This window comes from Xiphophorus maculatus, chromosome 22 (assembly GCF_002775205.1).
Source record: "Xiphophorus maculatus strain JP 163 A chromosome 22, X_maculatus-5.0-male, whole genome shotgun sequence".
NCBI classification, from domain to species: domain Eukaryota; kingdom Metazoa; phylum Chordata; class Actinopteri; order Cyprinodontiformes; family Poeciliidae; genus Xiphophorus; species Xiphophorus maculatus.
In genome coordinates, this window is record NC_036464.1 from 2562216 (window position 1) to 2575711 (window position 13496).

Here is a 13496-nt window from a genome sequence, read left to right on the forward strand (position 1 = left end):
TGACCCGTTTCCAGCTCAAACAACCCATAACATGAAACCTACAAACCTTTGAAGCTGCTACATGAACACAAGAAAACCACTGGCAATAATTTAATTTGATGTTGGTGTTACCACCCTGCTGCCCCTGTGGTTCCATCATGACCCAGATAATTCAGGGTATTTGAAACCCCGGGGTTTTGTATAGAACAACATTTTCTGAACCTCCAGAATAACGAAAGCATGAATGAAAGCCACTGAAGCTTTGTTTAGTGGTAGCTCTGCTCATCACCTGCTAAATGTCTTCAGTGAAGCATGGGGGTTGCTGTGTAATGATGCGGGACAGATGGGTTCTGATTGGTGTTGGGCTTAGTAGGAGGAGACCTTTCACATTAAAAAGCACTGATCATGGTGCTCAAGTTGAACTAACCTCAACACCAACGTACGGACGTCTCCACTGAGGAAACATCGTTCCCTCCATCGTTCAGTGACATCATGGGTTCTGGGTTCTGGTGATCGGTTGAACCCGGTCAGGGAACCAGCTTGTCTAGAGACGCTGTGTGTTAGCTGGTTAAAGCGTCTGGGTCATAAACAGAAGATCCTCTAATTCCAGCTTTATCATTAATTTACCTCAACTGATGATATCAGGTGCAAAATAAAGCTAATTTCCTTTGAAAGACAGAAAAATGTCCACATGAGGTCAAACTCTGGATTCTTTGTTTTAACTGTAAAATCTGGACAAAGGTTCTCCACAGTAATCCTGATCCATTCAGTTCAGATTCTTGATGCCATGATGAGATCATGGCTGCCCAGATTAGATGGTTTCCTGAAACTCCTGACTCCCAGCCAGCTCAAGTGAAGACAAGAGGCTGTTTGTTTCCTGTACTGTAGATGTACAAACACAAATCTCTCCCATCTTCTTCTGAAAAACATTAATCTCCATTTTCCATCAATCCGATCATTCCTCACATGCTTTCCTCCTATAGATCTCCAGCAGCTGTTAGACGGTGAGTTTTGTGGATGAAGGACAGACAGCATCTCCATGATTACAGCTGCTCCTAAATGCCATTTCAGGTCAGTGGATTAGGATGCTGCCTTAATGCTGCAGCAGTGTGTGTTTGTGTGTGTTTTGTGGTGGATTAGTCTTTATTTGAAGTGTGAGGTCTGATTTAATCTGCAGGTCGCAGTAAACAGATGCAGTGATCCGGCCTGTGTGAACGCAGCGTTCCCTGCCAGTGTTATACAACACACTCTGGAGATTAACGCGGCGATTTCACTGTTTTAGCACCGCTGGTTCCTGCAGAGGGTGATGCCATTTGATACACGCGTTAGGACTGATACCGCCGCCTCCGATGGGCGAGGGGAATCTGGTGTCACTTACGGACCGTTGGATGGTCCAGTTCAAACAACCGACACATCCTCAGGTCATCAATCACCCCAACTGGAACCGGTCCATCATTTCATTACAGACACAGAACCAAACATCCTACAGACACGAAGCTGACCTTGAGACAATAATGGAGAAGTGTCAGATTTTAGTGCTTGTAGGATTTCTCTTTAGTCTTTGGCTAAAGACCATGAGCCATTTCTCCCGCTAGCGCTAGGCTAACGCATTTGTTCTGGTTGTATTTACCCAGAATGCCCTGCATTGTAGTCCACTTCTTGCTTTTGGAGCAGTTTCTGGTCTGCTTGGCTTTCACTTATGCATTCAAACTGAACCAGAGTTCACTTCAACCGAACAGAGACCAAGCTGTGGAGACGGACCAGAGTTTGGGTCAAAGGTCGATTGTGCATTCACACCTCAGAAAAAGGAAGCAGACTTTCTACGCTGATGGACTGGAGTTGTAGTGAGGCAGACTAAAAACATAAAGTTTTTATGTCTATAGATAGTTACAACAAGACTGAACCTGAAGTTATCACCATGGAAACGCAACATCTTTACACAGGAGCAGCATTACTGAAGTTTAGATTAGATTTTAAAGTTTTTCTGGGAGAACCAGTTCACAGGCTAGTAGTAGAACATCTTATAAAACTAGTCAAAGTTATTTGTGTTTTCTGAGAGTCAGACACTGAGGAGGATGTGACCAGCTGTGGTGATGAGAACCGACCAGCTGTGGTGATGAGAACCGACCAGCTGTGGTGATGAGAACCGACCAGCTGTGGTGATGAGAACTGTCTGTATGATTTTAGATTTTAAGTTCATAAAGTTCATTTGTGTCCAGAAAGGCTTTTTTTACTGCACACATTGGTGCGTAAATGCTAGAAACGGCAAAATCATCAAAATAAAAATCATTAATGACAAAACGAAGGCCTTAGTTTGGACCCTGAGTGTAATTTAGATTTTATTATAGCATCTAAATTTTATAGTTACGTTTCATAGTTCGTGTAAATGGATCTGAAAACCAGTCTGCAGGTTTCAATAATCTACCGATTAACTAACTGCGTCACAGTTTGGTTATTTTTACAAACATTTGAAATATCCTTACCGCCAATGAAATGATCCGGCTCGTGTTTCCTCAGGAGATTAATCAGCTGTTGCTAAGCAGAAAAGTTTCCCACCTTCACGGGAAGGAATGAAATTTTCTCTCCACTGTTTTACCGCCTTTGTTTTTACGTCCCTGAATCCAACAGCATCCAACCGGAGCAACGAAGTGGAAAACGGCTCTTACTCTCAAGATGGCGAAAGATAATTAAAGAAGAAAAAAATGGCGACAGCGCGCCGGTGACGGAGGATGTGACGTCATGTAGGAACTATTTTAAAGTCCAGTCAAAATGGATCCGTGGACTGTATTAAATTAAATATACAAACATCAGCGACTCCTTAAAAATCTCAGGAACTGTCTGCGATATCAGAGACCGGAAATGTTTCCACATTAGGAACAAATTTTAATCACCATAAATGCAAAACTTTTCATTCACAATGAAACCCTGCTTGAACCTAACAGATCATAATAATAATAATAATAATAATAATAATAATAATAATAATAATAATAATAATAATTTCCTGTCTGAACTAAAATCTCTGATTGAATCCCTCAAATTTATTATTAATAAAAATATCAATATATTTCTTTCTAATTATATAAAATATTTCCCCAAACCTGACTATTTTTTTATTTAGTTAATTTTGTTTTTGTTTGCTTGTATGCTTTTTCTACTTTCTTTTAATTAATTAATCTTTTATCTGAAATATGTATTTCTATATTTCTTAAATTTATCCTTTGATTGTCTAACCATGGATTCTGTTTATATCTAGTTTTTGATGTGATTAATTAATGCAGAACCTGATTGTTTAGTTTGGGCAGCAGGGAGAAAACTAGAAGAGGAAAAATGATAAAAATCTGTTCTATGATTTCAATAATGTAAAATTAAAGAGACGCATCACCTGAATCTGCCTCATTTCATACATTTACCAATAACTCTACAAGATGTTAAGCTTTATTTTACTGGTTCACAATAACATTTGATAAGTTCATGAAGCAGCTACATGTCTGACCTCTGACCTCGGGTGAACAGATGTCATTTTCCCCGTTAGCCAGCAGCTGAAAGGTTCTGCTCAGATGTCGGTCAGGTTCTGGGGATTTTCTCAGATTACTGAAGTTTCTCCTGGTAGTTTGGTAATAAAGGTGTGAAGTCAGTCCTGATGTGAACGCCGCAGCGCCGATTCAGACCCAAACAGAACCATTTTACTTCAGAGGCTTAGAGCTGTTGAGCACATCCAGAGCTCCGCTAAGCTGCCGGGGCAAAATACGCTTTGTTTGCTGAAAATCTCCTCAGAAAGCCTCACAACAGAAACACAGGACAGATTATCCGCTGCTGGAGAGGAAATGAAATTCTTCAGATGGGGCACTTAAACGGGCTCAGGGATGATGCTGTGTGTGTGTGTGTCAGTGTGTGTGTGTGTCAGTGTGTGTGTGTTTCCTGAAACTGCTGCAGAAACTGAGTTCATGATGTCATCCTGGTTGTTATATTTCTTCCAAAATTGTTGAGTTTCCAGTTGTTCATGAAGGACTGATAAGTTCAGACAGCAACCGTCGCTACGCTCAGTTTCCAGCTGCAGTTATCGCGTCTGTGATGGTTTTCTATGAGTCTGAAGTTTCCACATGTTTATTCCAGCACAGCTACCTGAATGTCCCTCCACAACCTTTCAAACTTGATAAGGTTTGGACTGGACTTTGACTAGACCGCTCCACCACTACAGCGGGCAGCAGGTGCAAATGCATTGAAAACACATGAATGACACAAACTCAAAAATACAAACACACACACACACACACACACACAAAATAACACAAACAAAAAAATGCTGCAATCACAGAAGCAAAGATGCCTGAAATATCAAAAACAACAGAAAATATAAAAACTTGCTCCAAGTCCTCCAGGCCACTAGGGGGAGTGGACCAACAAACAATATGGGAGCCGGCAGTAAAGACTTGATGTCACGATCTAACAGGAAGTCCAGGAGAAAGTTGGAGAAATAAAGAAAAAGAGTCTTTTATAATTTTATAGGTTAACAGCATATTAACAGAGGTAATGTTACCTCCACCAGGCTCCCCCTGGTGGTCTGGAGGACTTTATCTTTGCTGTTGTTTTGATATTTTTAAGATATTTTTTCAGTGTACATAATTCATGTGTAAACTGTTTGCACCAGTCGTCCGCCATCTTGACTATTTCCTTCAATCTGCTCTGAATGTGAATCTTAACATTTTATTCTGAAAATCTTCAAAGTTCATGATGGACTTGATGACAGCAATGGGTTGTTCTGGTTCTGGTTGTTCTGCTGGGCAGCAGCAGTTGCTGCTCTGACATCATTGCTGATGTCTTTCTACCCTGGAGCTGTTTTATAACAAACCTGAACTTTGGCAGCCAAACTGCTTCTAAACAGAAACGATGATCAGATATTCAGTTCATTTCATGGTCAGCTAATCGAAGCAGTGAGGGTGTACTTAGTTTCCTTTCTCATCTTTTCCACTTTCTGTTCATGTTTGCTCATTAAATCCCAACAGGCTGGAATCTGTTGTGGGTTTTTGTATATTTGAGGTTTATAGGCTGTAAACACCTTTTATTACATCCTGATATTTAACGCGTTTGAACTGAATATGTTTCTGATTTGAGCTTCAGACTTTCATGAAGCTGAAACCTAAAATAAAACCAGTTTGTGGTAAATTGAATCTTGGTGAAAACTGAACCATCTGCTTTAAGAACGAGACTGGAGATTTTCCTCCAGTCGAACCAGTTCAACAGAACCCAGTGACCCATCAGGAAGCTGGTTCCCATTAAGGGTTTTCAGGAACCAGTTCAACTGGCAGGAATCGGGAATTTGAGGGATATTCTCAGGTTTTGTGTTGGCGCCGTTTGGATGCTGGGCTGAGATCCGACGCGGTTCTCCTCACCGTCACTGACCCAGAACCAGCTGGTTCTGACCAGGTTGTGATAGGTTTGGGTTTTCCACTACAGATTAGTTTGATTCCACTTTTTATTTTTATATTGTTTAGTTTTAATAAGTTAAAGTAGCAGTTTTAGTTTTTTAATTCAGAGTATTGAGATTATTTTATGTCATTTTATTCGTTTTAGTAAACTGTAACGGTTTTGGTTCTGGATAATTGGAGTTCTGCTGTTCGGGATGGAAACTCGGTCCTGAACCTTCAGAACTTATTATATCTACATTTTTAATATTTGGCTGCAGAGAATCATTTCTTGTGGTAACATATTAATATGCATCGAGGAAGAAAACATCAGGATCTTCATTTTCTGTTATTCATGGAAAAGTAAAGATTAGTGAACATAAAGAAAACAATAAAAACTAATTAGAGCTAAAGAAATGTACATCTAGAATGTGCCGACAGTCTGAGGTGATTTTCACTGTAGGACGATTCAGTTACTTCCTGATGACTCACTACTGCCCTCTGGCGGCCGTTCAGTTAAAGGAGAATTAAATCGTCACCTGAAGTCTTCATCATCCTCATCATCTGCAAACCAAAGTTAAACCATCAAACTGTTTTTAATCAGCAGACACTTTTTAATAGTTTCAGATAAAATCATCTGTAAAATAGAAACAATTAAAGGTGGAAGAAGAGAAATATATAAATAGATCCCAGTCCTGGCGCAAAACTTGAATTAAATTATTGCAACAGTAAATATAAAATTACTGTTGCAGAAGTTTAAAGATAAAAATTGGGAATAATAATGAAAAATGGGATTAATGAGTTAAAATGTTTCTTTTACAAAATTAACTAAATATTTATTAAAGTGTTTGATTTGTTCACTTTGTTCTGTTTCAGTTGAAAAATGTTTGTGATTTGAACCATTAATTAAATGGAGTTTAAATTTAATCTGATGGTTTATTAGAAGTTTGTAACATGAGTTTCATCTCATTTCATTTCTGATTTTCCTTCCAGGATCTTCATCAGGATTAAATCAACTCCTTCAAAATAAAAAGATTTTATTTAGAATTAAGCATTTATATGATGCTTGAACCGTTACAGTCACACCCAGACTGGTTTTACCCCCCAGTGGTTCCCGTTACGAACCGATGCTAACAGCTAACGGCTAACGGCCGAATGCTGCTGGTCCCGTTTCCGTCTGAATAAATAATCCTGAATGTTTCTCTCCATCCAGACGCGTTCAGTTTCCCCTCAACGTGTCTGGATGAGGTTCTGAGTCAGTCAGGGCTGATAGTGTCTGTACTGGGACTGAGGCGCAGCAGGGTTGCTGGTTCCAAACCGGAGCGGCGGCGTTGAGCCAGCAAAGGCAGTCCTGTAACTGTGGGAGGAGGGGAGTCCGAACCCGGCGCCCAGGCCCGGCGCCGGGCCCCGCCCCGCCCCGGGCCCCGCCCCCAGCATCCCGGCGTACGGCGGCGCCCCGTAGGAAAGTCCCAGGCCTTCAAAGGGCCGGTGGGCGTGCTGGCCCGGGGCGGGCAGCACCAGCGGCGCCACGTTCCGGCCCGGCGTGTCGAAGGAGAACTCCGGCGGGGGGCTGCTGGGCTTGGAGGGCGTGGAGGTCAGCGGGTCGAACTCCTGGCCTCCCGCTGAGCCGTACAGAACCGGAGGGAAGGAGGCGGCGTAGCCTTCAGGGGCCACCGGCAGCGGCGGCGTGGCGGCCGGGGAGGACAGCACGCCGCTCAGCAGGGGGCGGGTCCAGTCGTCCTTGAAGATCTGGACGGTCAGCGTGGCGACGAGCGGCAGCAGCCGGTTGGTGACGTGGGCCAGAACCAGCTGCTCGTTGGCGTCCCGCCGGATCCGGACGTGGGCGGAGCCAGCCTGAGCACAGAGAGGGTCAGAGGTCAGAGATATTCAGCCAGAACTGAGGAAACAGCTCGTTCCCATGACAACCCGACAGCGCCAACGCTTGGGTCCGAAGAGAACGTCGATGTGGATCCAAACAGTGAACGCCGGTGTGTGTCCCGGCCTCGCTCTCCTCATGAGGACGATCAAACGTGGAAAAGGACACAGAGAGAGAGGGAGGGCAGGCGGGCGGGCGAGCGAGCGGCCCCGGGGGCAGGAGTGCAGTCAGGGGGGTCAAATGGGTTTGGACAGCTGCTCCGTTAGCGCTGGGCCAACAGCGAGCAGAAACATCCACACATGACAACAAGCAGCACCGCGGGGCAGCGATAGCTCCAAAAACCATCACAGCAGGCAAAACAAAGGTAAACACTGCAGGCTGCGCCACCTGCAGGCCGGCAGAGGAACTGCACCTCACAGGACAACAACACTCAACTGAGACTTTCAGCTTTTATTCATGGTTATTGTGTCACAGGTTATTGTAGAAGTGGCACTTCTACACATGATGCTGTTTTCAGTGTTTCCACAACAAGGACTTTCCTTCATCTTGTTGTTTTTCTGCAGCAATAATCATAAATTTATCCTAAACGAACAAACCCAGTCTGACTGCTGCAGATCTGGAGGAATTTTTATTTACAGTCAGTTTCATCCGTCAACTTTATGCACAATAACCATGAATGCAATTAACTTAGCATAACATTAGGCATGTTTCATTCTTAAAGACTTTTGGTAGCGTGTTTATTAAATTCTTTAGCTTTGTCTGGTACTCAGAATTATTTCACTATTTTATATTCTTTTATCTATTTGATTTATTTTAGTGTGTGGGTTTGTTGTTTAGTCTGTCAACTGACTTATTATTTTATGTTTTTTTTATTTCTACTTTTCGGTTTCAAAAGAAAAAAATTAAGTTTGATGAAAGAATCAAAATATTTTCTTAAACTTCAAATTTATGGTAAATAAAAGCTGAAGAAAATAAATATTGTTTCTCTCTGTTGATGTATTATATAAAAACAACTGCTAAAGTATTTCAGAACTAAACATTCCTGCCTTACATTCTACCATCATGGCCGCCCGTTTCTTTTCCACTAAAATATATTTTTGGTTCTAAAAACAACAAAACATTTATGAATAAAGAGTTCAGATGGTAAAATAAGAGTCTGGATTGTTTTGAATCCCTGATATCATGAAAAGCTGTGCTGTGTGTTAAATGGGCTCCAGCTGAGCGGTTCTGCTGAGTAATCGGACCTTTTGTCTCCGGGTCTCCCCGCTCCCCGGCCAGCTGGACCCGGAAGACGACATCAGAACCGACTCAGCGCGGTGACGGCGCAGAGGGACGGTCCGCATGAATGACTCGTCCCGCCTGGATGGGCCCACCGCTGACGCTCTCAGCCCACCAATCACAAAGCACCCAGACCCACCAGCCGTCCAATCACAGCCACCTACCAGAGACCCAAACCCAACGGTCCAGAAATGCTCGTTCCGGACCTCCAGGACGCCGTCCAGAGTCGACACCTGAGTGGACACAAACAGAAACAATCTGAGTCTCTAAAGCAAAGATCGATAAACTTTAAATTACAATAAACTGGAAGACATTTTAAATATCCAAAATAAAGAAACAACAAATAAAATGAATTATGAAAACAAAACTGTCCTTCAAAAAGACCCACAGAACAAAACGGAAAACTTTCATCACTCAGTTTCTGAAAGAGAAAAGCAATAAATCAAATGGAAATTATTGAGTTCATTTTAATTTATCATCCGATTTATTGCTTATAGTCACTGGCCAATAAATCTCTGCACATTTTTATATGAATAATAAACCATTTCAGCTGTTTATGTTGGATTTATCCCAGATTAGGAGCAACTGGGTTGGAAACTCATGATGAAAGAAAATAAATCTAAAATTCTTAGAGTCTACAGATATAATATATATATTATATTACATTACATTACATTATATTATAATTATATTACATTACATTACATTACATTATATTATATATTATATTACATTATATTACATTACATTATATTATATTACATTACATTATATTATATTATATTATATTACATTATATTATATTACATTATATTACATTACATTATATTACATTACATTATATTATATTACATTATATTACATTACATTATATTACATTACATTATATTATATATTATATTACATTACATTACATTATATTATATTACATTATATTATATTACATTATATTACATTACATTATATTATATTATATTACATTATATTACATTACATTATATTACATTACATTATATTATATTACATTATATTATATTACATTATATTACATTACATTATATTACATTACATTATATTATATATTATATTACATTACATTACATTATATTATATTACATTATATTATAACATTATATTACATTACATTATATTATATAATATTACATTATATTATATTACTTATATTATATATTATATTACATTATATTACATTACATTATATTACATTACATTATATTATATTATATTACATTATATTATATTACATTATATTACATTATATTATATTACATTATATTACATTACATTATATTATATTATATTATATTATATATTATATTAAATTACATTATATTATATTATATTACATTACATTATATTATATTATATTATATATATATATTATATTATATTATATTATATTACATTATATTATATTAAATTACATTATATTATATTATATTACATTATATTACATTACATTACATTATATTATATTAAATTACATTATATTATATTATATTATATTATATATATATATTATATTATATTACATTATATTATATTACATTATATTATATTAAATTACATTATATTATATTATATTATATTACATTACATTATATTTTAGCACCAACATCGGTGCAGCTCTGATTCATAAAACCAGGCTGATTTTAATAACTGATGTTTGTTTCCATCTTGTTGCTGTTTGTGTTTCTGAAGGGGAGGGAGTCGGTCATGTGACTGATGATGATGCAGCAAAGGATTGTGGGATGCTTAACTGAACCAGAGAAGTAATGCCAGTGGTGTCATCGGTTTTCATGGTGTTGGAAGAGATTAATATTATTGGTAAATATTGATGTTTCCTCCAAACATGCAGCTCAACATGAATCTTGTCCTTTATTCAGTTTGTCCTGCATTGACCTTTAACCTTTAACCTGTTGGGTTGAGCGCTTTACGCTCTGACGTTGGGCTGAATCTGCTGGACTCAGAGCTTCTCCTCTAAACTTTCTTCAAGTAGTCTGGATTTGACCTTTGACCCTTTCTGTACTTGCTTCTATCAGATTATTAAAGACATATTTATTCTTTGGCGATGTGTGAAACATATGCATCTAAACATTTTGTCTCAAAATCCTAAACCTCTCCACGGTCAAACGTTCACATTTCTTAGTTATTGTTATTATTAATATTATTATTATTAATTATGACCCAATCTGGATAAATGGTTGGATCTGAATATCTCTCAGTTTCTGCTGCTGTGATGCTAAACTAACGAATGTTTGAACTAGTCCCAGTCTGAAACGCCTCCAAACCAATAAATGGAGCAAAATAATTTTATTTTACTTCTTTCGTCCAAAGATAAAATCCTGATGAGTTTAGAGTGAAGGGTTCGATCCCAGACGTTTTTCTGACGCGTCGTTTTAACACGTCTGCATGATGATCCGTTAATCTGACGATTCACACCAGGAGGAAACGTTTCAGATTAAGCTTTAATAAATGCAACCATGCTGCGTGTTTTCATAACTTTGAGGTTTGAATAGTTTTACAAGCTGTCATAGGAACATTCAGACATGACCTCTGACCTCTCTGAGAAGCTTGTCCAGCTGGCCGATGATGTGTGACGGCGTGGTCTGAGAGAGACAGGAGGACAGCAGTGAGACATCCGACAGCAACACGGAGGCTAAACATGAGCGGCGGCGTCTCTGACCTGCAGCAGCACCTTGCCGCTGTAGACGCTCATGGGATACATGGTGCCAAAGGTCATGAGGGCGATGGCGACGGCCGACGCCGTGTCCACCGCGTTGTAGTTACTGGACACAGAGAGGAGGACGGCGTGAGACGGACCCAGACGGTGTGGGACGCGGGACTCTGAGTGCTTACTTGATTTCTATCAGCATGTAGGTGACGCAGAGGGACGTCGCTCCGGCCAGGTTGATGAGGACAAACGGGTTCATCCGAGGAAGCAGGACGCTGCTGAGACCCGGAACGACGCCGCACAGACTGGAACCGAGCGGAGAAACAGAAACGGGATGAGAGACGGGATCTAGTCCGGTTTGAACCAGCAAACCGAATCCAGAGCTAAACGGCTCCAGCTGGAATCCTGCAAGGTGAAAATGTTCATCACTGGAAAAGCAGCTTCAGATCAAACGTCCATAAAACATTTTTAATTCGTTAAGTTTAGGCTCAAACCTGAAGCTCCGCCCAGTTTTGATCTGTTTATGTGTCATAAATATTAATGTGTTTGTTTGTTTCTGAGGTGATTTGACAGAAAAGTTCATTTCTGAGTGAAAGTGAACATAAATACCAATAATTAGATCTATCAGCTGTTCACACGGTGATGAAAGCAGATTAAATCAGATCATATTTCACAGAATTCGTCACAATCTGAGCAAAAAACAAAACCAACCTGTGGAAAAGTCCAACTTTCTGTGAGCTTTTTAACTTGTGAATTGTTCTGTTGTAAAGTTTCTGCCACATTTTTCTATTTATTTATAAGTTTCACAAACACAATGAAAAGTTTTGTTACAAAACCAGAACAGAACAATCTGATCCAGTTTCCCAAAGTGATGGAGGTTAAACAAACCGACAATAACAACATAAATAAACCCATTTCTAGAGAGGTTGTTATTTCACTTTTACATTCATTCATTCATAAGCTGATCAAATTCGGGCTTTAATTTGGCATCAGAAACCTAATCGATTCACAAAGCTTCTCAACATCTGGGTCAAAACTTCACAGAAACATTTAAAGCAGAACAGAACCAGCCTCATCGGATCCAAACCTCCTGAAGAAAAAACGGTTTTCAGTTTTATCTAAAAAGTTCATCTCCTTTCAACAAACACATCAAGTTCTTGTTTTGTTTTAAATGGAAGATGAATAAAGTTTATTGTTATAATGTTTGACCAGACCGGAGTGACAGGACGAAGCTGGACCCGGTTCCTGTTGGGTTCCTGCTGCCTCCAGCTGAGACGTTTGGTTCTGGAAAAAGGCCGATAAATGAAAACGTGGACCAATCCCAGCAGAACTAATGGACTTTAGGGCTCATTAACTGGGACGGACCCAGTAAACCAGTTTGAAACAACTGAGTTATGAACATTTTTATTTCTCCATCTCAGCAGAAACATTCAGATAAATCCTAAAAACAAACAGGATGAAACGGTTCTACCGGTTCTAACAGTTCTAACGGTTCTAACTCCAGTGGGAAACAGCAGAAGAAGAAAGGTTCAGCTTTCTGCCACCTGTGGATCCGGGAACGGTTTGGGATCAGGCTGAAGGGCACTTCGGCAGGACTCTGGTCTTAATGCGACGTGACACGTGAAGACGAGGCGTGGGAGGACGTTCCCATGATGCATCACGTGAGCAGGACGCTTTTAGCCGTGGCGGCTGAGTGACGGGGTGTCGGGTCGATTTAATCAGGAAGTGACTGATGGGCGTCTAATAGGAACCGGCCGCTCATCAGTGGCTGCTGTCATCAGACCCAACAGGTTTCACCACTGGTGACACAAAACCAGCTGGATGTGGCCTAGAATACGACCAGAGCGTTAAAACACGGTGGTGGAGGAGTGATGATCTGGGCTGGGTTTACAGCTACAGACCAGGACGCAAACAAACACCAAACATCCACAAGCTGTCAGTAAAATTTAAATCATTTCAGCCACTAGTTCAGACATGTTGCTGGACAAAGTGACGAGTTTCTTTACTTCAGTTCTGATCCACTGGTCAAATAATACTAAAGTTAAAGTAGCTGTTAAATAGTGAGAGTGCTGCAGTATGTGTTTTCTGAGAAACTACTGAGAACTTAAAAATGACAAGGCATTTCATCTGAGCAGAGCTGGAAAAATCAGGAACATTTCAGCTACTAAGGTCAGATCAGTAACTAAAATCATTTTATACTGCAGCCACCTAAAGCGGGTTCAGATAAAGGGATGGATGAGAGACGCAGCCGCCATTTCCACCC

At 40.0% G+C, this 13496-nt stretch overlaps 1 protein-coding gene across 1 annotated transcript in view; it reads right to left on the minus strand.

Annotated features, from left to right (window-relative positions):
- Positions 1-6404: 6404 nt before the first annotated feature.
- slc30a6 (solute carrier family 30 member 6) overlaps positions 6405-13496 on the minus strand; it is a 51106-nt gene continuing 44014 nt past the window's right edge. The window contains exons 11-15 of the mRNA XM_023327443.1: positions 11419-11538; positions 11246-11348; positions 11121-11168; positions 8703-8771; positions 6405-7238 (exon numbers count right to left, since the gene is read on the minus strand). Coding sequence (XP_023183211.1) covers positions 6645-7238; positions 8703-8771; positions 11121-11168; positions 11246-11348; positions 11419-11538 — 934 coding nt within the window. The 3' untranslated portion in view covers positions 6405-6644. The remainder of the gene's footprint in view (positions 7239-8702; positions 8772-11120; positions 11169-11245; positions 11349-11418; positions 11539-13496) is intronic.